Below are 25,168 nucleotides of genomic sequence, written 5' to 3'. Positions count from 1 at the left end.
CTCCACTGCTTGTGGATTCTCTCTAGGCAGGCCCTTTGTAGTCAGACCGTTGCATAGTGCAGTGCAGTAATCCAGTCTTTATGTTATCATGACATGCACAACTGGGATAAAATTTACCTTCTTGATGTAAGGAGAGGGGCAGCGTAGCTGTCGCAAATAGTAGAAGCAGCTCTTGAAGGTTGCTTGGATTTGGGGAATATATGCTAGTTTCAGTCCAGGGGCGTATTTGCATGGGGCCACGGGGGCCTGGGCCCCCGCAGATTTCGCCCTAGACCCCCCCTCCCGCCATCAGCCTTCCCCCGCCGTGGGCTACCTTTGCTGGCGGGGGACCCCAACCCCCGCCAGCCGAGGTCCACTTCCTCCTGCCGCTGCCTTTAAAAATATTCCTTCAGCTGGCGGGGAACCCCAACCCCCGCCAGCCGAGCCGAGGTCTTCTTCGTCCTCTGTGCTGTTCAAAGCTACTGAATCCAGTTTCGGAGTCTGACGTCACAGCACGTTGTACGTGCAGGACGTCAGACTCACAGAAACAGAGTCTGTGAGTCTGATGTCCTGCACGTACAACGTGCAGCGACGTCAGACTCCGAAACTGGATTCAGCAGCTTTGAACAGCACGGAGGACGAAAAAGAACTTAAAAGACCTCGGCTCGGCTGGCGGGGGTTGGGGTTCCCCGCCAGCTGAAGGAATATTTTTAAAGGCAGCAGCTGGAGGAAGTGGACGTCGGCTGGCGGGCGTTGGAGTCCCCCGCCAGCAAAGGTAGGTGACAGCGGCAGGGGGGGGGTCGGCAGTGGTGGCCAGGGGGGGGGGGTCATCAATGGCGGTGGCAGTGGGGGGGGGGCTATAATGTGCCCCCTCACTCTGGCTCTGGCCCCCCTACCGCCGAAGTTCAGATACGCCTTTTCAGTGCAGAGATCTTGTTGCAGATCCATTTGTTCTGTTTCTAAGTTTCTGCTCAAATGGGCCCCCCCACTGTCCCTCCACTAATGACATAAATATTCACCCTAAAAAACAATTTGCAGTTCTGCTCCAATTCCCTCACCTCTTTCCATTCATTCATCTCCAGCTGACACAAATGTTTAAATGTTTGAGGGGGGGGGGGGGGGGGGGGTCAGGAAGGGTCCACTGGACCATCAGGGAATTTTTTCACATTTGGGGGGGGGGGGGTCTGATCATTGTTGGACAGAGGCACATGAGCTGCTCTTGTGTGCATTGCCAATGCTAAAAAAATAACATGGTGCATATAATTTGCATGCTGTTAGGGTTGAGCGTTGGTCAGTAATTTCCATGTTCAGGTGGTGTTTTTCCAGCGCTGTTCCCTACAGTGCCCGAGTTTTGTGGGGCCCTAAAATTGATGAATTTTGACATGAGGATGAGCGAAAATCCCCTTCAGCAGAAATGGTGACCGACCGTCCCGGGTTAGTTTTGCACAGGAAGAGGTCCTCTGTGTGGCTTGTCAGTTACAGGTGTCTCTTTTAATGGTCTAGGAGCCCTCGCTTTCCTTCGCTGGATTTGGTGGCCGGTGTAATATGCAGGAGGAGGAGGAGGCGGTAGGGCGGACATGAAGGAGAAGGGGTGGGGGTGGGGAGGGGAGAGAGGGAGGAGTAGCTCTTTGGCAGAAGGGTGGAGAAGAGTGACTCGACCGATCCCTCCTTCCCTGCCTCTGCCTGCTGCTGCAACACAAGTTGAGAGGCAGCGCCCGCCTGGACACCAGCACCGCTGCTGCTGCTGAGGATCGGGACACCGGGTGGAATCGCAGCAACCCCGGAGCCGCCGCCGCCATGGTCGTAGCCCTGCGAGATGGTTTCGAAAAACTCCTGCGGGAGAAGAACGTCCTCACCGACCTGCTGACCACCATCGAGGCCAAGACGGGCGTGAACAAGCGCTACATCGCCCTCGGTAGGCGGCCCCCAGCCCGCTGCGGGGAAGGGGATCGGGGGGGGGGGGGGGCTGGGGGTGGGAATAAGTTGATGCTGGGTGTTTAGCGAGAAGCGGCTGGGCTGTGTCACCCAGGCCCTGATCGCCACAAATCCACCTCTGTCCTGGTCCCCAGCTCGCGCTGATCTTTTTCTCCTTTCTTTCTAGCTATCATCGGGGTGATTGCTGTCTATCTGGTGTTCGGGTACGGAGCATCTCTACTCTGCAACTTAATTGGATTCGGCTACCCTGCCTACATCTCGTGAGTGCCTTCGTGGTTTCCTGTAATGTAAACGAGCTGGTACTGTCTGTAGCGCAGCAGCAGAGCCTGAGCCACGCACGCAATAGGACGCCTTTTGTTTGCTTTTCAGGCTGCCTGTGTAAATTAATTGTGCCTGTTCTCGCCTCAAGCTGTGTGCATAAGGATATTTGCTCAAATAAGGGCATGCCATTTTAAAAGATACACTTTCTCAGGTGTGCTTTTCTGGAGCAGACTATGAGTGTGACTGTAAAGAAGTTGACTCTTTTTTTTAGATTCAGTTTCAGCAGCGGATAAATACTCGCTCTTTGTTGTTCTTAATCCAGTGCTTTCTGGTACAGTCGCTCTCAAGCTTTGCCCCTCCCCCCCCAAAAAATCTGAATAAAATAGAGTTTTTTTTCTACGGCTGACTGCAAGGCCCCAGTAATGTTTTTTTTTTCGTTTAAATACAATTATTGGCAGGCTAGAAGGTATTCTCTAGGTCATCATATGCTTTCCTAGGCCTTTGCCTTATTTTTGTACCACTGTACAACAAACAAGACATAAATTGTAATATTCCATAGTGCGCTTAAAAAGCAGTAAACACCTCCTTATGGAGTCCTTTTACAAAAGCGCAGGAAAAAGTGAACTTAGTGCATCCTTGTCCCGCACGCTAAGGCCACTTTCTACTGCAGCAGTAAAATGGCAGGTTACCCGTTTTTTTAAAATTGGTGGCCATGCAAGACCATTAAAACAAATTAGTGCGTGTGCACTTGCAGCTATTTTATAGGTGATAAGGGCTCATGCGTTAATCATGTGCTAATCAGTTAGTCATAAAAATGAAAATATTTTTACTGTGCGGTTTGCGCACACTAATCTCAGGTGTACCACAGGACCTCACACGGGTAGGCCCTTTTACCACAGCTTAGTGAAAGGACCCCTAAGTGTACTTCTTAATTGTGGAAATGTTAGCAGAACCTGCAGTGTAGAGGGTTGAGGGAAGGAGGGGGCACAATTATAGTCCCTCCCATAGTTTCTGAGGTAGATCACCCCTGTTAAGAGCTGGATTACCTTTAAACTAAACAAACTACCGCTTAGAGCCTCCCATTTCACTAAAAAATAAATAAATACATTTGTAAATAATGAAAAATACAATATACAGTAATCATAATTATGATTTTTATTATTGCCTGTCGTTGGTTGTTTAATATTTGGGTTTCTGCCAGGTACTTGTGACCTGGCTTTTGCCACTGTTTGGAAAACAGGATAGTGGGCTAGATGGACCTTTGATCTGACCCAGTATGGCTACTCTTATGTTCTTATAAATACATACATACACATATCTATCTATCTATGTATGTATGTATCTATCTATCAATCTAGCTATCTACAATTTAATTTGTCATCTATTAAACTATATATATATTTCTTTTATTTTGTTATCTGTCATCTATTAAACTTAAAATTTACTTCAGACTTAATCGAGGGGGGGGGGCTTGTAAATGTTACAGCTTAGGAACCACAGAGTGCATAAATGCAGCTCTGCTCTGGGGACTGTTCATCTGAACATCTGCCATTGGTGCTTCCTCACAAAAGACATTTTGGTTTATTAGGAGGTTTCAGGCAAAATGCTGCAGGTAAAAGACTAGCTACAACTGGAACCAGACAAAGAGAGGCTCATGGCCTACTGTTACTACATTCATTTTATCATCTTAACTTGTGAATGATTTTCTTTGCAAAAGAGTGTATGTGTTATTTGCTGTCAGATATGAAAACTAAAAACCTCGGTATGAGTTTTTTTACAGCCCTGGTTCTAATAAGGTTATTCTCGCATTTCTGTAATTCGAGTGTTCATACTCAGGATTATCCCAGGAATACCAAACACTGCAGACAGCTAATGGCTAGGAAAAGAATATGTACATTTAGATACATTTAATATAGTTAGGGATCATTTACTGACAGCTAATGTGTGTTAACTGTTAGTGATCCCCCTAGTGTTTTTAATGAAAGACAGATAGTTTGAATAACTACATTATTTTTTTTTTTTAAGTTCACATAATTTTATTGCATTTTTGAAAAAAAAAAAATAGAAAAGTACAATATAAACAATACTTAATAGTGTAAAGCAAGAACTATCATTAACCATATAAGCAATAACCATTACAGTGAGATGATGGGACATGTCATGCAAGTATTGCTATAGAGTACGAATCAATATATAGACTCAAAAGCAAAAAAAAAAAAAAAAAAGAAGGTTTTTATGAGTACAAGTGGTACTTCTATGGAAATGAAAATTGTAAAATGAAAATAAAACTGAAAAAGAAATACCCTAACAGGGGTGTCCATGGAGTGTCAAGATACACATTGGAAAGAGGCAGTTGGTGACCAGATTTTTTCAATTGATTTATACCTATTGGTACAGTTCACAGCTTTGTATACATATCTGTGAATCATAGCAATCATATGGCACCAAAAGATAGTATTAAACAAAAATACAGTTTCCCAGTTTGAGAAGATCTGTATTGTAATAGCTAAGGTAATATCCAGTAATCGAGATTGCCATTTATCTAATGGTTCGGAGTAGAGAATGACACAGGGATCTGTCCCCGCCTCGACCCCGTGTCATTCTCTAGTTCGGAGAGAGCTAATCTAAATAAAATTATAGGGAAAGTCATAAGAACATAAGAATAGCCATACTGGGTCAGACCAGTGGTCCATCTAGTCCAGTATCCTTCTTCCAACAGTAGCCAATCCAGGTCACAAGTACTCAGCAGAAACTCAATTAGTAGCAACATTCCATGCTACCAATCCTCCCCCTGCCCCTCCTGGCCTCTCCCACAGGGTTCCACCATTCCCAGTGTCTTCCTCCCTCCACCTTTCTAGCCCAGCATCTGCCACTTCTTTCTTCCCTCCCCACCCTTGTAGCCTGACATCTCCCTTCCCCTACTCTCTTTCCTCCTGCCCTATCCCCCATGGTCCAGCATTTCTCTCTCTCCCTCTCTCTCTTCACTCCCTCCCATTGTCCGGCATCTATCCAATATCTCTTTCTGTTCCCTGTCCACTTCCTGTGCATCTCTCCCTGCCTCTGATCCAAATCCATGTTCTACATCTCTCTCATTGTCCACCATCTTTCTCTTCGCCTTCCATTGTACCCCAGATCCAACATCACTCTTCCCTCTCCCCCCATGCAGCATTCTCTCCCTTCCTTCGCCATGTCCAATATGTCTGCCTCTCTCTCTCACTGTCCACCATCTCTCTCTCCCTCCCTTGTGCCCCAGTTCCAAAATCTCTTTCTTCCCCCCATGCAGCATCTCTCCTTTCCTTTCCTTCCCTCCACTGCCATGTCCAACATTTCTCCCACTCTCCCCATGCACCCCCTCCACTTCACCCCATGTCCAACATTTCTCCCTCTCATCCCCCTCCCCCTCCATGCAGCATCTCTCCCTCCCCTCCACCCCCATATACAAGATTTCTCACTTTTTTGCCCCTTTGCCACATCTCTCTCTTCATCCCCTCCACCCTATGACCAACAGTTCTCCCTCTTTCACCTCTCTCCCATTCATGTAGCATCTCTCCTTCAATCTCCTACCCCACACACAACTCTCTCTTTTCCTCCATTCCCTGCAGCATCTCTCCCCTCTCTTAGCTTTGGCTTTTTATGTCAAACGTCCCTTCCAATGCGTTTGACATAAAAAGCCAAAGCTAAGTCACATTATTTTGTTGTCAATAAATGTTTGCATAATAAAAACGAGTGCAACAGGAGGTTTTTCAGGTCAGTGATGAGCTCAGCCTACAGTGTGCCTTATGACTCATCAATGTGTCTCGGTACCTTGGCTTTTTGAGACCTTTTCCTCCTTAAACAAAAAATTAAAAATTAAGTGGCCTGAATTGAATAAGGATCCTATTCTTTCAACATAGGTGAAAGGTTATTTGCAGTTTATCATTGTGATCTGCATTCAGTATTCTGCAAGGGGTTTGATACCATTAGTTTGATTAGATAACCATTGGGCTCCATAGCGTAAAAGATTAGCAAGATGATAAGTATAAAAATCAGGGAATCCAATACCTCTGTCTTCTTTAGAAGGTTTGAGAGTGTTTAATGCTATTCTAGGTTGTTTACCTTTCCATAGATGTTTAGTATTTTTCTTATCTATATTCTTATTAAAAAAAAAAAAAGCATGGAGCCAGCATTGGTAACATGCTAATATAGTAATTGGTAGCAAACATAAATGTAATTTTTATAGTTTTGATCCTACCCCACCAAGAGAGTGTTAGCAGGGTCCCCCTTTGAAGTAAAGTATCTATTTTCTTTAGGATGTTAAAATTAAAAATATGGATATCATTTGTTCTCTGTCTCTATGGAAAAGCATGCCCAGATACCTAATATATAAAGGAGAACACTGAATGTTAGCAGATCCTAAATCTGTCGTGTGGTCATTCATGGGCATGGCTTCAGATTTGTCCCAGCTGATTAGATATCCAGAAAGTGAAGAAAAATGATTAGTTTAGGAAGAACTGGAATCGATGTCATTGGATCTGTCAAAAAGATCATAAGATCATCTGCGTACGCCAACAATTTGAATTCATGCCCATCAATAACCACACCAGATTTATTAATGTAATTGAGCCTGCAAAGAGGTGGGAAAATGTGGGATACAAATGCAATAAATAAATAATGACAATTAATAGGGGTTCCAAAGCTAAATTTAATAAGAGAGGGAATTGTGGGCATCCCTGTCTGGTACCTCTAGCTAGATGGACATTTTCAGAAAGATCACCATTTATCTGAATTCTGGAACATTGTTTAGTATATAATACTTGCACCCATTTAACAAAATCAGGACCACAGCCAAACCATTCAAGAATTTTAAATAAATATGACCATTCGACCATGTCAAAATCTTTTTCTGCATCCAAACAGATAGCCAAGGCAGAAGATGAGATTTTGGTGTTTGTAAAAGTCAATAGGCCATGAAATGTTCTCACATTGTCTTCAATGAATCTTCCAGACATGAATCCACCTTGATTAGTGTGGATTAGAGAACCAAGTATAGACTCTAGGCTTGCAGCTAAAACTTGAGCCATAATTTTGAAGTCTAAATTAAATAGAGATATGGGATGAAAATGTTGAACTGTGGTTATGTCACGTCCTAGTTGGGTAAAATAACAACTTGTGCTTCAGCAAATTGACCTTGTGACGTGGGATATTGCCATAAGAAGTGATATAAAGAGCACAAAATAGGAGATAGAGTGTCATAAAAGATGCAGTAAAATTCAGCTGTGTATCCATCCGTCTAGTCCATGTGTCTTGTTGCTAGCCAGAGATTTAATGCCGAGGTTATTTCATCAACTTTAGTGCATCAAGAGAATCCTTTTGTCTATGGGAAAGGATTGGATGAAGCAGGCTTTCTATGAAGGCTATATTCATGACTTCTGTAGGATTTGCACAAGAAGTGCTGAATAAATGTTGATAATAGGTGACAAAAGCTCTGGAAATATCTTTATCCATAGTAGCTATGTGATCATTATCTAAATATAAGTTGATGTACGTTGTCTTTGTCTTATAGCAATATATCTGGCAAGTAATTACCAGCTTTATTATCTGAAGTATAGTGACCAGTTTTATTCATAGCCAGGTTCTGATTAGCTTGATAGCTACGTAATTTATTGTATTCATATTTAAGTTGAATCAGAGACATTAAGTATTATTATGGCATTTAATATCGATATGAAGTTTTTCCAGTTCTTTAATTGTATTTTCTAGTTGAAGAAGTTGCATAGATTCCTGTTTTTTTCTTCCGGACAGCAAAGCTTTTTATTTTACCTCTAAGACAAGTTTGAAGACTTCCCAGGTGGTAGGTGGTGGAGGGTCTATATTATCATGCCATGTGTAGAAATTCATTATAAAATTATTAGTTTTTTGGATGAAATCTGAATCTGCAAGGAATTCATTATTAAATCTCCATATGTGCTTCTGTTTGCTATAGTCAAGCTGTAACTTAAGATGGATCATTGCGTGATCAGTAATTAAAATTGGATCAATTTTTATGTTTGCGGTCTGAGTTATTAAGGATTTAGGGTCCAATGCACAAAGCTTACTGTGCTTTTAACGTTTGTTTTAGACTAGTTTTAGCCAGTGTAAGGAATATGAGGGGGGTAGGAGGGAAGACAGGACTAGAGAAAGGAGCAGATCCTATTCCCCAGAGAAGTGGAGAAAGGAGAAAGACTACAACTCCCACCAGTCCCCCAAGAGGAGCGCAACCTAAAATGCAGGACTACATTTCCCAGCAGTCCCGGAGGGAGGCATACCATCGCAGAAGGGACTTCCATTCCCATCAGCCCCCAGAGGAGGTTGAGCGAAGGACAAGGGTGGGTAATTGGAAAACCCTGACACAGAGAACTAGGCTAGGGGAATCTGCTCAATCAAGGAAAGGAGGGGGCAGCTGGGAGAGGGGTGTGGGGAGGAACCCATGGACTGGCAAGGGGCAGAAAAGGGAGAGGAAAGAGAACAGGAGGAGCTGATGGATACCTCAGCTCAAGTTAAACTAAAAGGTGAGATAAAGCAGCAGTTGGGAGCTTGGTATAAAAAGGAAGAAGGTGGTTTTCTCCGAAGGGGAGCTGAGAAGCTGTTTTTTCTGGAGGGTCCAATGGGGAGAGGTGGCTGGAAGATAGTGCTGGCCCAGTGGGTGGTGATTTTGAACCCTGTGGAAACTGCTTTACATGAGCTGCTGGCATTTTGAACCCTGTGGAAACTGCTTTACATGAACTATTGGGAATTTTTGAACCCTTTGAAATGCTTTACACAAACTGCTGTGATGTTGAACCTTTGGGAAATTGCTTTGCATAAGCTGAGTGGTGGATGCTTGGAATGCCCTCCCGCGGGAGGTAGTGGAGAGGAAAACGGTAACGGAATTCAAACATGCGTGGGATAAACATAAAGGAATCCTGCTCAGAAGGAAGGGATCCCCAGAAGCTTAGCCGGTGGTGGGAGGCAGGGCTGGTGGTTGGGAGGTGGGGATAGTGCTGGGCAGACTTATACGGTCTGTGCCAGAGCCGGTGGTGGGAGGCGGGGCTGGTGGTTGGGAGGTGGGGATAGTGCTGGGCAGGCTTATACGGTCTGTGCCCTGAAAAAGACAGGTACAAATCAAGGTAAGGTATACACAAAAAATGGCACATGTGAGTTTATCTTGTTGGGCAGACAGGGTGGACCGTGCAGGTCATTTTCTGCCGTCATCTACTATGTTACTATGTATTTATGGCCCTGACTGAGTTGCTGAGTCATTATTTTGAGTCGGGGTTGAGAGGAGCCTAGGAGAGTGGAGCAGTGCATGAGCTTCTGCGGGATTTCTTGGAAAAATCCCTGGACGTCTGTGGGAGAGGGAGGCGTTCCTGAACAAACCCAGAGCGCAGGTCCTTCACACCAGTCTAAAGCATTTGTTATTTATCGAGCAGTGCACAAAGGTGTTTTCCGTGGCTCTAACGTGTGCCGTTAGCAGCCACCGAGAACCAGGGTTCAGTTGGTGTAAATCCCCATGTCCAAAATTGGGCACAGATCCTGGCTCTAAGCGCTATTCTATAAATGGCACCCAACTTTTGCCATTTGTAGAATAGCGCTTAGCTCACTTTTGTTTTAGCCACCATTTATAGAGTTGAGTCTCATATCAGGGGAGTGATGGAGCTTAGCAGGGAGAAGATTTTTGTTTTTGTGGCAATGATCTGTTTCCATATACAGACAGCAGTAACAGAGCAGATGTCATATACAGTTTATATTTTCAAACATATTCACCAGGAGGACGGATGTGAACAGAAGTGTTTTTGCCTGTGCGAATCCTTGGTGTAGTGATGTGAGAGTATAGTCTCTGCATGGTTCAGATGGCAAATACTGTGAGGGCGTGTACTGTGAAAGTCTAGTAACCAAGCCTGCCAAAAGAGTAATGAGTTTATTATAGTGAAAGTAAAATCTACAATTAAGAAATGGATGCTGAATCAAATGCAGTAAAATACAGGAGGTCAGGCAGTGAGTACAGTAACTTATAGCAACATTATTTGGAAAGTGTGGGGAGAAATGTCATTTGGATACGAAAACACAACCTTCATCAACCTCAGCACAGGAGAGAGATAGAGAGGGGTAAGGAAAGGTGCAGGTGGAGGCAGAAAAGGAGACCAATTGTTGGCTTGAAATGGGAAGGAAGAAGAAGAAATTGCAAACTGAAATCAATAATTAACAGATCATAATGAGAACTGCAAAACAGTACAAGATGTAAAATGCTCCCACTCTGATAATAGCTTTCAGATAGTCAATTTAAAGAACCATGAACAGACACATTTGGCTCAGCAGAAGTGTGGCTTCTGAGTGAGAAGACACTCTTCCTTTTTTTATTTCTGGCATCAAAAATCAGCAAAACTCCTGGCACTGGCAGCCCTGTAGCCCACACACCGCAACAGCATAAAATCACATGAAGAAGGTGGGGTGGGGGGGCGGCTGATGATGGGCAAGTGGGTAGCACCAAGCCTGCAGAGAACCTGACACTAGCAGCGCTGACGTGCCGAGTCAGCAAAGGGACTGTGCAAAATACACAGGCAGAAGTCTCCTACAAATATCCTGCAGATATGAACAATCATAAGTGCTCACAGGGAATGCAGAAAAGGAAAGAGTTGTCGGACTTTAAACGGTCAACACAATGATTTGAAACGAGTCTGACAGTTGTGCCAGTCTAACCTGTTAGAGAAAATAGGGCAGTACACATTAGGGAGCAGCTCTGAGAAGGTGCTGCCTGCGACAGTAAATTAAGTGTGGCTGATGGGAGCAACAGATGTGTCTGATTGGCAGAACTTACCTAATCTGCCCAGCGAAGACTCTCCAATTGTGGAAGTGATAGTTTAGGTGAAGTGCTGAAACAGCATAAATGAAATAAATCCAGCTGGGGAAGGAAAAGATCTCATACAATGAGATTGGCAGCCTTGACAAGTTACACCTGCCGGCATGCTTTGTAGTCATAATGTAATTTACAATATAAAGTACAATCCAGCACAAGTCACAGAGGCACAGAAAAACGTAGATTTGAAGATGTTTTATAAATATGAGAGGCGAGAGACATTCAGGAAGAAGGAGTTATGCAGAGTTCAATTTGACATCCCCAGGTTGCCCGAATTGGTAAAGGGAAATGGTGGTAAGTTTAGAAACAAATTTATAATTAGCTTATGTTAATTCTTCACGGTACAAAAACTGCTTTAAACTGGTGCAGTGCGAGGCAGCTGGAGTCTCGCCTTGAACTTTTTTTTTTTTTTTTTTTAAGTCCAAGAAGGTCCTTGGAAGGCACAGGATGGAGAAGTGCCAAAAAGGCTTTGGTTTAATGTTCACTCGTAGTCAGCAGGGAATGAAAGGTGAGAGCAGGACCCAGTGTCTGTCAGCTCTAGGGCCAGCCTTTAGACTATGTGCCCACCAGCATGGTTAATTTAAAATAATGATCTCTTTCTTGCTTACCCACTTCTTTCCTAAAACATAGAAGGTATGGGGGGGCACAGCTTGAAAAGACAGCTGCTCATTTTTGGTTTCTAGTTTGCTTTTCTGTAAGTCTTTTTTTTTTTTTTTGTAACGTTTTCTTTCATTGATACCTAACCACCATCTTAATCTAGCAGTTCTGCTGAAACAGTGGTTTATCCCACCCATCTTCTTCAGGCTCACTGCTTGCTGTTTCCCTGCCCTTTCTCTTCTAAACTTAGAGATTTCTGGTTAGAATCTGCTCTGTGGAATAGCAGCTTTAAAAAAAATAAAAAATCAGCTTTGTATGCTAAAAAAGAAGAACGTGTTACTTTGCAGAAGGTGTTATTTCAAGCCCTACAGGGAGATTTGCTTCTCAAGTAGGTGAAGGGATTGTCTCATGCTTTTTTTTCACTAGTAGCTGAATGTGAGTTATATTCAGGTACAGTAGATATTTTCCTGACCCTGGAGAGCTTGCAATCTACATTTGTATCCGAGGCAATGGAGCGTTACATCCAATGTTCCCTCTAAGCAGAGCGCATGAGCGATTTCTCATACATTTTAGGAGTGTTGCTCACAGATTTTACATGCTTGCTCACAAAACTGTTTTTTTTGTTTGTGCTATATACAGAAATGCATTGCTAATACTGGTGCGCAAAATTTGTTGGTTTTTAAAACATGTTGCTGACACGAAAAAAAAAAAAATTGCACTCACCAGGCCACTCCTCAGAGGAAACATTGGTTACGTCACTTGCCCAAGACTTCAAGGGAGAGGCAGTGGGATTTGAACATTGGCTTCCATGGATCTCAACCTATTACTCTAAACACTCTTGCACCCCAGGTTTACCCGTAGAGCAAGGAGTTCTGTATCAGGATGAAGGCATCTGCCACATCTGTCACTGTACCCAATAATATTACTAGGGCAGCCTGCGTGCACACAGAACCTGGGGACTTGGGGAGGGGGGGTCCTAGTGTGAAAATTAGAAATAAAGCATGTGTTGTACTTTGATATAATGGACAAAAAAGTGAGGACAGCTCAAGGAGGATATCAGGAAGTCTTTAATGTCAACAGCTAAAAAAAGGACCCGACACGGCCGTGTTTCGGCACCAAGGCCTGCATCACCAAGGCCCATATTAGGGGTGGGCAATGATTAAAAATTAAAATTGCAATTAAAAATTGTAATCACATGATTGATCGCGCTTAATCATGGCATGCATTTTGGGCACATGCTTTTCCAATTTTTTTTTTTTTACGTTGACCTAAACATCCTTTTGAATAGATGCTCAACATGGCTGATTATGCTTCACAATACTACCATCCCTAATTGGATAATACAGCTGATACCAAACAGAACTCTCAAACAACTTATGTGAAGAGAAAGGGAAAAGCCTCAGAGGTCCATGATAATACAGCACCCTAGTGCACCGGTCTGTGGAACGCTGTCTCGGGGCCGTCCACACTAGACCTGAATCTATCATTGGCAAAAACCCTTTCATCAGCATTTACCAATTATACATCATTTATTCAACCAAAAAGTGTTTTTGTTTCTTTTATATATAGAATCTCATATGACATGCAGCGCACTTATCTGTACCAATGGGGCCCGTTTAACCCTCAGGCTTCACCAGGGATATAGTGCTTTAACTGATGTCTGCCATTTTCTTTCTGGGCTAACTGAGGCAATATGTTATTTCCTGTTCGAAAATACGTTAGATGGACTTTCGTTTGGGATGTTCTGACTTGGACGTCTATTCGAAAATGCCCCTCCATGTATAAACCTCTCTGTAGCTCTCTTTAGTAACAATGTAGCAAGTAGTGTAAACAAGTATCAAAGATGATAGACACGTGGTCTTTGTTGTTTGAGACGCCAAAGGACTCAGGGATTCTGAGGCTCTTAAGTAGTGCTTTTAGTGGCTTGGTCCTGGTTGAATGTGTGATGGTCCCCAAGGAATCTGTAGCTGTAAGCGGTTCTTGGTTTAGGAAGCTGTATAGATAACAGGTGGCCTGGTTACCTTGCTGGAAAATACACAACTATGCTCAGTTTCTCCTTTACTCCGTGGTCCCTGGAGCGGGTGGAGCAGATTCCCCTACCTAACTGCTCCACTTAAGTGGCTGCTGCCACTGTATTGTTCCTAGGTTTCTCGTTATAAATTTTCTTGACTACAGCAGCCAGGTATCTCTGTCTCTTATAATTGCTTGAGCTTAGATGGCTAGAGTATTTGGGGTGGATGGCTCTTTCCTCACATGATAGTCATCAGCCGGGGAGACAAGGAGCCAAAGATAGAGGTTTAAACTAAGGAGCCAAAGATAGAGGTTTAAACTAAGTTAGGGTTTTATACCCTTAACTAGTTCCCTCCCCAAACCAGTCTCCTCTCCTCATTATAATACTGGTCTCTAGCAACCAGTGATGTCAAATTAGAGTAAAAATATTTTATTCTAGTAGAGAATCTGGATGTCATTGCGAACACCCCTAAAGCAGGATCCTAGGGTCTCTACATTATATCTCTCTATATTTATATATCTTTATATATTTATCTCTGAGATCGATCTATCTATCTATCTATCTATACATACATACATACATACATACATACATACACAGGGTGAGGCAAAAAAGTAACCCCCTCGGCCCCCCCCCCCCCCCCCGAGTTTTTTTTTGCTATTTTCTTTGCAACTGCTTGGAATTTCAACATGAATTTTACAATTTTATTTGTTACTATCTACGTTTATGTACTGAGTGGAATGCGATTATCTTTAAACATGGCAAAGTTATAGACGATTTCCAAGCATTCAAAAATGTTGACATTGTAAAAGTACCATTATGTGAAAAACACAGGGTTATGATGTCACAGTGATGTAGACTTTTGTAAATAATTTGAATAATTTTTTAAACTTTATTTTTATAACTTTTTATACAAAGGAGAACACAGAATAGCAAAATAGTCATACACTGAAGATAACAATAGCATCATATTTAATAATATGATTTGCAGGTAATTTCTTTTTTAAAAGCATTTCAGATGAGAATGGCAATCATGAGCAAGGTGTCGGGAGATGATCTGGGATAACCTGCTGTAGGGACCGATCAACAAGACTGTTAAGAACTTCCCAAAGCGACTGAAGGCCTGTGTTAAAGCTAGATGTGGACATTTTGAGTAATCACAGTGACTGCAAAATTCTGACACATTGTTAATTGTATCGTTTAAATGATGTTATTTTACTGTGTTTTAACTCAAACATTTTTAACGCATAAAAATTGCTAGGTAGTAACTCTAAAATGTCCGTAACATTAAGGGGGTTGTTTACTAAAACTTACCTCGTTATCTGCAGCAGGGCCCATAAAAATAATATGGGCCCTGCTGCAGATAACTCGAGCTAAGCTTTAGTAAACAGGGGGGTAAGATAATTAAACGTTGCTGAGTAGTAACTCTAAAGTGTCAGTAACATTAAGATAATTAAATGTTGTTTAATAATAATACGTAAGCATGATGACTAAGGGCCCTGTTTCCTAAGCTGTGCTGTAGGCTTGCTAACCTTTTAGCATGCACTAACAATAGAGGCACCCATTATATTCCTATGGTTGTCTCTAGTGTTAGCACATTCTAAATTTTTAGCGCACACTAAAAAGTTTGCGTGCCTACAGCGTGGCTTAGTAAACAGGGCCTTAAATAAGTACATAAAATTTCTTGTTGAAATTCAAAGCGGTTGCTGAGAAACCAACAGGGAGTTACTTTTTTTTGCTTCATCCTGTGTATATGTGTGTGTGTGTGTATATGTATATATATATATATATATGATTTATTGCCTTTTTGATGTCTGTTTAATACACCAGCATCTAAGTGAGAACATAAGAATAGCCATATTGGGTCAGACCAATGGTCCATCTAGACCAGTATCCTGTTTTCAACAGTGGCCAATCCAGGACACAAGTACCTGGCAGAAACCCAAATAGTAGCAGAAACCCAAATAGTAGCAACATTCCATGCTGCCAATCCCAGGGCAAGCAGTGGCTTCCTCATGTCTATCTCAATAGCAGACTATGGGCTTTTGCTACAGGAACTTGTCCAAACCTTTTTTTTTAAACCCAGATACACTAACCACTGTTACCACATCCTCTGGCAATGAGTTCCAGAGCTTAATTATTCATTGGGTGAAAAATATTTCCTCCTATTTGTTTTAAAAGTATTTCCATGTAACTTCATGTCACCTAGTCTTTCTACTTTTTGAAAGAGTAAAAAATTGATTCACTTCTACTCGTTCTACACGACTCAGGATTTTGTAGACCTCAATTTTATATCCCCTCATCTGTTTCTTTTCCAAGCTGAAGAGCCCTAACCTCTTAAGCCTTTCCTCATATGAAAGGAGTTCCATCCCCTTTATCATTTTGGTCATTCTTCTGTGAACCTTTTCTAATAATGCTATATCTTTTTTGAGATATGGCAACCAGTATTGAACACAATACTCAAGGTGAGGCAGGAGTATAGCCACGGGTAGGCCTGGGTGGGCCCAAGCCTACCCAAGATGGGGCACATCAGCCACCCACAATCCAACATCACTCATGGCTTCCTTCCCACAGGTCTGGGATCACTGCCACTTCTTTCTTCTCCCCCCTCCCACCACCACTGCTGCACTTGCAACTTACATTTTTGGGCCACCCAGCAGCAATTCACTTAGGCACTCCAGGGCCTTCCCTCTGTTGCATCCAGCCCTTGCATAAACAGGGTTGCATGAGAGGGTCAGATGCGGCAGAGGGAAGACCCTGGAGTCCCTGTTTAAATCGCTGCTGGGCAGCCCAAAAATGTAAGCTGTAAGCACTGCAGTGGCGGTGGGTGAAGGAGAAGGAAAAGGCAGTGATCCCAGACCTGCAAGAGGGAAGGCAGTGAGGGAAGCTGGAATGTGGGTGAGTGGTAGGACTTGGGGAAGGCAGAGAGGTGTTGGACTTGTGGGAGGAGGGGGACTGCATGGAAGGAAAAGGCATGCTGGACTTGTAGGAGGTGGGGGCTGCATAGAAGTGAAAGGTATGCTGAACTTGTGGGAGGAGGAGGCTACAAGGAAGGGAGAGGGGTGCTGGACATGGGAGAAGGGGAGTTGGAGGGAAGGGAGAGAAGCACTGGACACAAGAGAGGAAGGGGGCTGCAGGGGTTTGCTGAACTTGTGGGAGGAGGGGGCTGCAGGGAAGGGAGAGGTGTGCTGGACTTGTGGGGGGAGGGGGGACTGCAGGGAAGGGAGAGGTGTGCTGGACCTGAGGGGGGAGGAGGAGGAGATGGGGGGCTGGAGGGAAGGGAGAGAGGTGCTGGACCTATGGAGTAGAGGGAAGAGGAGGAAGGGGCTGGAGGGAAGAGAGGGAGGTGCTGTGGGAGGAGCAGGAGGATGAGGCTGGAGGGAAAGGAGCTGGACCTGGTGGGAGGAGGAGGGCTGGAAGGTAGGAAGAGAGGTGCTGGCCTGCAGTAGAGGGCAGGGAAGGGAAAGAGATGCCAGACCAAGGGGATGAAGGAAGAGGGGATCAAATACTGAACCCACAGCAGGAAGGAGGGGAGAAGGGCAGCCAGGCAAGCAAGCCAGATGCTGTAAGGAGGGGAGGGAGAGAAGCTGGATGGGGTGGGGTCACTGAGGAGAGAAGAGAGTCACATTGGCATGGGGGAGGAAGAGAGGTGAGACGCTGGACAGGGAAATATAGAGACACAGGGAAATATAGGGACTCAGAGAAAGGGAGATGCGGAACATAGAGGAAGGATAGACACAGGGTTGGAAGAAGATGGATAGTGGATATGGAGAGTGAAGAAATGTCAAATGGACAAATGCTTGTAGTATAAGTAAAAAAGGTTCAATATTTGCAAGCCATGATGTTTGAGGAAGACTTGGTTATTGTTGCTATTACAGAGACATAGTTTAATGATTCTCATGAAAGGGATGTGACCGTACTGGCTTTAATCTTTTTAGGAAGGATAGGAAGGGATGAAGAGTTGGAGGAGTGGCGCTGTATGTGAAAAATAATATCAGAGCGGCTAAAACGCAGGGGACCTGGGGAAAGGAAGAAATTATGTGGATCATTCTGGAAAGAGAAGATGGAACCTATATCTACTCTGGCACAAATGGAGAAGCTGGACAAAGATCTGATCGAAGATATCAGTAAACTTGGAATGAAAGAGAAGGCGCCATTGCTGGGAGATTTCAACATGCCTAATGTGGATTGGAATGTCCTGTCGTCAGAATTGGAAAGAAGCAGAGAGATCGTGGGTGTCTGTCAAAGTCTTTGCTCAGGCAAATGGTGACTGAATCCATGAGGTAAGGGTTGACGCTAGATCTAGTGCTCACAAATGGAGGTAGTGTTTCCAACATCCGGATGGGTGCCCACCTAGACAATAGTGATCATCACATGATATGGTTTGATATTAGAGTGAAAGCCAAGTGCACAGAACTCAAAGTATTGGATTTCAGATGTGCTAATTTCGGTTAAATGGGGGAATACTTGAAGGAGCTGATGGCAGGGGTAGATATTGGAGAAGTGGAAGCGCAGTGGAGCAAGCTGAAAGCTGTTATAAATATGGCAACAGATCTTTATACAAGGAAAGTAAACAAAAACGAGAAAGAAGAAGCCTATATGGTTCTCCAAACAAGTGGCTGAAAAAATAAGGGTAAAAGAGGCTGTGTTCAAGAAACACAGAAGAACACAAGAGGATAATGGAAAAGATTACTGGAATAAACTCAAAGAAGTGAAGCGGGAAATACAGCTAGCAAAAGTGTTGGCAGAATAAAAATGGCTTAAGATGTAAAGAGATGACAAGACCTTTTTCTGATATATTGGGGAAAGGAGAAAAGCTAGGAATTGAATTGGTAGCTGAAAGATGCTGAGAATAGCAATGTGGAAAGTGATGAGGATTAAAGTGACTGTGCTAAACAAATACTTCTCTTTGGTATTCACGGAAGAAAATCCTGGAGAAGGATTGCTGTTGTCTGCCAAGGGTATATCTGGGAATGGAGTGGATATTGCACTATTTAAGGAAGAAAACTTTTATAAACAACTGGAAAATCTGAAAGTGGACAAAGCTATGGGACTGGATGGGATACATCCCAGGACACTGAGGGAACTCAGAGAAATCCTGGTGGGACATCTTAAGGATTTATTTAATAGATCTTTAAATATGGGAGAGGTTCCACGAGATTGTCAATGAGTGAATGTGGGACAGGGAAGAAGTAGGAAACTACAGGGCCGGTAAGCCTCACGTCGGTAGTAGGAAAAATAATGGAGTCACTGCTGAAGGAAAAGATAGTTAACTTTCTAGAATTCAGCGGGTTGCAGGATACAAGGCAACATGGCTTTACCAAAGGAAAATCCTGCCAAACAAATCTGATTGATTTATTTGACTGGGTGACCAAAGAACAGGATGAAGGACATATGCTAGATTTAATCTACTTGGATTTCAGCAAAGCCTTTGATACGGTTCCTCATAGAAGTCTCGTGAATAAGCTGAGAGGGCTGAACTTAGCCCAAAATGGTGAACTGTATTGGAAACTGGTTAACCGACAGATGGCAGAGGGTGGTGGTAAATGGAATCTGCTTGGAGGAAAGGAAGGTGAGTAGTGGAATGCCTCGGGGGGTCGGTATGGGGCCGATTCTGTTTAATATATTTGTGAGAGAAATTGCTGAAGGGTTAGAGGGAAAAGCTTGAGTTTTTGTGGATGACACAAAGATAGCCAATAGACTGGATACCCCGTAGGGAGTATAAACCATGAGATGAGATCTCCAAAAATTAGAAGAATAGTCAAAGGTCTGGCAGTTAAAATGTAATAGTATAAACTTCACAGGATCTCAATTTATCTTACACTTTTAGTACTTTAAATAATATATTTACTTTGTACTGCATGGAAGAAATGAATGTTATGAAATGCTATTAATAATCAAAAGATTTGTTTATCATGTCAGAAATCTGACTTCTTACTGTATTAATAATTCACTTAGATTTTATATATATATATATATATATATATATACACACAATCCTAATGCGATCTAATCACAATCATAGTCAACTCAAAATTGCATTGGACCCCTCAGTTAACATTCACTAAGTAACTTTTCAACAAATCAACTACTTTTGAGAATCACGTTGAACATAAAAATACATATGTCTAATCACATTTAAGTCCAATTGATTGTCCTGTGTATGAACATTTGGCTCTATTGCTCAAAGGCTGAGCCGTGTTCATTCCTCTGATGACATCATAACTTAGGAAGACTATTATGTGAGTGGTAAGTACCTTGGATCCTTCTCACAAAATCAACTCAAGCTGTTGTATGAGTGAAAAATCTTGACTCCTTCATGCAAAATGAACTTCAGTTCACCTATAAGCACTCAACAGTACTTTATCATTCTATACCACTCCTCCTCCTTTATCATGATATTTCATGAATTGTCGAAATTGTAATCCACTTCACAAACCCCAGAAATTCCGAGGTTTGTACTGGATAAATCCTTCGCTTGAACTCTGCGTCCACTGCTTTCAATAGCTCTTCATTTAATGCCGGTACTGTGAGTTTTCCTGGTTTGAAGACCCATCCATATTGAATGGTTGCTGCAGCATGTAAGCTAATAAGACATGTTAATGGAAGGATACAGTGTGCCTTTTGAGAAAGCGGTTGAACGAAACTTGGCCAGAGTCAAAGATGCGCATTAAATGAAGACTCTGTTGAAAGCACTCTCATAATAGTCTTCCTAAGTTATTATGTCATCAGAGTAATGAACGACTCAGCCTTTGAGCAATAGAGTCGTGTTCATTCACAGGATGATCAATTGGACTTAAATGTGATTAGACATATGTATTTTTATGTTCAACGTGATTCTCAACAGTGGTTGATTTGTTGAAAAGTTACTTAGTGAATGTTAACTGAGGGGGTCCAATGCAATTTAGAGTTGACTATGATTGTGATTAGATCGCATTAGGATTGTATATATATAAAAAAAATCTAAGTGAATTATTAATACAGTAAGAAGTCAGATTTCTGACATGATAAATAAACAAATCGTTTGATTATTAAGAGCATTTCATAACATTAATTTCTTCCGTCCCGTACAAAGTAAATATATTATTTAAAGAACTAAAAGTGTAAGATAAATTGAGATCCTGTGGTGTGTGCATCAGGTGGTAGGTTTTTCTTTAGTACCCACTCATCCAACCTGTTGGCCTACATAAAAATTGCCTTCTGGCTATGCCACTGAGGTGAGGTTGCACCATGGAGCTATGCAAAGACATTATAGTATTCTTGGTCTTATTTACCATCCCTTTCCTAATAATTTCTAGTATCCTGTTTGCATTTTTGGCTGCCGTCCCACACTGGGCAGAAGATTTCAGCATATTTCACCTAGATCTTTTTCTTGGGTGCTGACTCCCAAGATGGAACCTAGCATCAGGTAACTGTGATTTGGATTATTCTTCCCAGTGTGCATCACTTTGCATTTGTCCACATTAAATTTCATTTGCCATTTGGAGGGTTTTGTGCTGAGCAGAGTATATTGTTTGTTTCCAGCAGGCATTCCATGTTCCTGGTACATCAGGGTTTCAAGTCATTTCAATTGTGTAGAAGTCAAAAAAGGAAAAATAGTAGCATCTTGCAGTCTAAGAAAAGAAGCGTTGTAATCGGTTATTTCTAGACTCTCAATTTTTGGAAGTTGTATAGAGGTTAAAAATAATCTTCAAACAAAGGTGGTTCACAAAAGTGACATTTAGACAAAGTAATTCCTGTACTCAGTGAGTTCAGTAACTATTCTGCTTCTTATCACATGTATGGAAGAACCAAAGGAAAGTGTTTACTGAGACTTGACTATATCTGTGCAGAGTTTGCAGGGTGTTTGCTTTAACTTGCTGTTTTAGAGTTGTCCCACCCTTAACCAATAGGTGCTTCACTTCAACAATACACAATTTTTTGAACTCCTTTGAGCCAAAATACATAGGGGGTGGGGAGGGGAAGCAGGGGATTGCAGTTTCCTTATTCTCCTTGGCTTCCTGCTCAGTTGGAACTAGGGTTGGGATCTGGCGCCTGAGCCTTTGTTTGAAACTACTTGGGGATTTTTCCCCTCATATTTTATATCATTCAGTCCAGTCATTACAGCGAGTGCTCAGCTGAGGGCATACAGTCACAGGCTGTAAAGTCAGCCACTAGTTGTTGCTTTCCCCAAGGATTGAGACCAGGGCTGGTTCAAAGCATGGACCAGGTGAGATACTGGCTCACTGCACTAAGCTTCAAGGGCACTAAAAGCCTTCCTCACCTGCTCCCTTGCAGCAGCCAAAACCTGCATCCCTGGGTCTGGCAACCCCCTCTCAGGCCACTATCCCTCCCAGCCTACCTTTAAATGTGGTTGTCCCCTCCCAAGCACAGCAGTGTTCCACCTAATGCTACTCACACCAGCTCCTGCATCTTCCCTCTGATGTAATGTCCTCTTTCCGCTGGAACGTGGCAAAGTGGTACGGGGCATGGCGGAAGAAAGACGCTGGGACTGGTGTGAGTAGTTTTAATTCCAATGCTGCTGGTGCTCAGGAGGGGACAACTGCACTTAAAGGTAGACCGGTGGGAGGGTGGTCTAAGAGAGAAGGGGAGGGTGTGTGCACCAATAGAGGCACACCAGGCATCGAACTAAACATTGGTCAAGGGCGCCAAACGGAAAATTGGCTTAGTGCACCACAGTCCCATTAGCCAGCCCTGACTAGGACCCCCTTCCCTCCAGGGGCTGCAGTTGCTGCTGCTACAGTATCCCCAGCCTATCTGACCTTGAGGCAGAAGACCTGAGCCAGGAATCACATCCTAGTCCCTCCAAACCACTGAACTACTGGGCTGGGATCCTGCTTCTAATGCCTTTTATTTGCTGAATGTACTTTGCAGTTGCACTAAGGAATGATTTGGCAAGCAGTCTTGTTGGGTAGATTCTTTGTATGTGGGGGTGAGGGGTGGGGAGAGGAGGGAGAGAGAGAGGGGAGGTGCTTTCTGGCCTTCCTGGCTGTGTAACCTGTTTGCTTTCTGCTGTCTTAAATGCAGAGAGGGTGGGGTTCTGAGTACCAGGCCAAAGATCTGTTTTTGCTACAGACAGGTTTTTCATGCTTTAATTCTCATGCCCTTCTTTTAACTTGGGTGTTGCAGGCACACAGACTAGAGTTCATTTCAGCACATCACACAAACATGTCCTTTTGACCGGTCCAGCAGCTTGTGGAATGGGAGATTGGATAGAGATTTGCACTTTTGTGCACCAGTGTGTGGGTATTGATGTTGCAAAGAAAAGTAGGACTTCAGAGAAAAGGAAATATCCTACCTTTAGCATTTACAAATTATATGTAAACTTGAGTTGCTCAAAATGAGTAAGGTCTTTTGGCTAAAGTTTCCAAGGGCCCAATGTTCAGCAGGCAGTGATCAGCGTTTTGCTGACCGCTGCCGGCATTAAACCTGGAAATTTAATACCGGGCCACATTTGGGCACTGGCATTGAATTTCTGGGTTTCCAGAGCCAATTAACACATATTCAGCACTCAGCAGGCTATGAGTTACCGCATAAAGGGGTCCTTTTACCGCAGCGTGTAAAAAGTCCAAAAAAACACATGGTTGTGTATTAATATGTGGCCTTTCAGGGGAGGAACACTTACCGCCACCCATTGAAGTGGCTGTAAGGGCTCCCGCGCTACCCCGGTGGTATATGTTTTTTTGTTAAAAAATCCGGTAGCGCCGGAAATGGTGCACGCTGGAGGCGGAACGTCCACCAGTGGCTGTGTTGGGCTGGCGGTAGTTCCAGGTTGCCGCGCAGCAACCCTTTAGTAAAAGGGCCCCAAAGATAGGACTGACTCTTATGCGGTTAACCTAACTGGTTAAGGGCTGAATATTGGCACTTAACCAGCCCAGTGCCAACTCTGTCCCTGGAACATCCCCCAAAATAGCTGGTTTTGCTTTAAGAGCTAACCACTCATTTTCAGAGGCACTGACCAGTTAAGTGCCACTGAAATTAGCAGATAGCCCCAGACAGGTGATTTAACCAACCAGGAGCTGTTTTGGCTGGTTAAATCGCTGTGAATATCGACCCCCCAATTTTCCAAGTTTATTACACATTTGATATACTGCCCATCGGTAATATCATCTGACTGGATGGTTTACGATAGGACTATATAACCGTTAAAGTTCAAAACAGAACTACAACATTTATGGAAAAGAATTAACAGTTATCCTGAGTATGCAGTGGCCACCTTTGCCACAAGCCAAAGACTTAGCATGACAAGAGCCGCAGTGTTAACCATTATACCATTGTGAAAATAATTGATTTTTAAGCCTGTTTTAAATTTACAGAATGAGGATTCCTGGTGAAGTTGAAGAGGAAGTTTGTTCCATAGGGATGGTGCAACTACTGAGAAAATAGATGAGTGTATAGCAATGGCTCCCAAACCTAGCCCTGGAGTCACCCCAGCCAATCATGTTTTCGGGATATTCACAATGAATATTCATGTGAGAGATTTGCATGCACTGTCTCCACTGCATGCAGATCTCTCTCATGAATATTCATTTTTGATATCCTGAAAACCTGGCTGGCTGGGGTGATTCCAGGACCAAATTTGTGAACCACCGGTGTATAGATTCGAAGCATAGTTCATGATATGAAGGTCCCACCAGGAGCGATTGGGAGGATGATTGAAGTAAACCTAGCATACATAGCTCCAAACAGCCCTAAAAGAAGACTATAATACTTGGATGATAATTTCTCTAGTTCAGGAACTCCTTTCAGGTCTGTAGCGCTCGGCAGCTCTTAAAATGCACTATGAAACCAGATTCTAAAGAGCTGGAAGGACACAAGAGTCCTTTAGCATATCTCAGGCCTTAACGTCACAAAAACGTTATTTTTTTTTCTGTGATTTATGTGCATATTTCTTATTTTCAGTACACATTAATTAAGTAGAGAATGGCAGGCCAATTTCAGCTTGGCTAACTTGTTTCAGCCAGACTGAAGTATTGCAGGATATATTGTACCTGTTAATCACTCCAAACCTCTCCTCTGGTACTGGCCAGGCTTCTGAGCAGAAAACAGGGCAACTTTTGAATAAATATCTGTTTTCCATGCAGACTGTTTGCAAACGTGTATGTATGTGGGGTAGCATAGGCGTCGGAATGGGGGGAGCCATGGGTGCCGTGGCAACCTCCAAATCTCGAGGAAACAGGAGGCATGCAACAGGCTCTCCCCACTTCCACCCAATAGCCCTCGCCATAGCCACCACTGCTGCTGCTGCTGTTTCAGCAGTGGCTGCAAAAACAGAGAAAAAGATAGCGGGGCCGCACTGTTCCCGCTTGTGGCTGCTGGTTCCACCTTCCTCTGACATAATTTCCTGTTCCGGGGCAGAGCCGGTCAGCAGCAAATGGGAACAGTGCGGCTCCACAATCTTTTACTTGTTTTTGCTGCCACTGCTGAAACAGCAGCAGCAGTGGTGCCTGTGGCAGGGAGGTATTGGGTGGGAGTGGGGACAGCCTGGTGCGCCAGTGGAAGTGGGGGTGTCTGGTGGGGGAGAGGGTTTAGAT

At 43.4% G+C, this 25,168-nt stretch overlaps 1 protein-coding gene across 1 annotated transcript in view; it reads left to right on the top strand.

The window, feature by feature from the left end:
• The first annotated feature begins 1,626 nt into the window (after positions 1 to 1,626).
• Positions 1,627 to 25,168, top strand: part of REEP5 (receptor accessory protein 5) — a 55,123-nt gene continuing 31,581 nt past the window's right edge. The window contains exons 1-2 of the mRNA XM_030193487.1: positions 1,627 to 1,894; positions 2,081 to 2,174. Coding sequence (XP_030049347.1) covers positions 1,777 to 1,894; positions 2,081 to 2,174 — 212 coding nt within the window. The 5' untranslated portion in view covers positions 1,627 to 1,776. The remainder of the gene's footprint in view (positions 1,895 to 2,080; positions 2,175 to 25,168) is intronic.

Source organism: Microcaecilia unicolor, chromosome 2 (assembly GCF_901765095.1).
Source record: "Microcaecilia unicolor chromosome 2, aMicUni1.1, whole genome shotgun sequence".
NCBI lineage: Eukaryota > Metazoa > Chordata > Amphibia > Gymnophiona > Siphonopidae > Microcaecilia > Microcaecilia unicolor.
The sequence above is the reverse complement of the archived record's forward strand: the minus strand, read 5'-3'. Positions and strand labels throughout refer to the sequence as shown.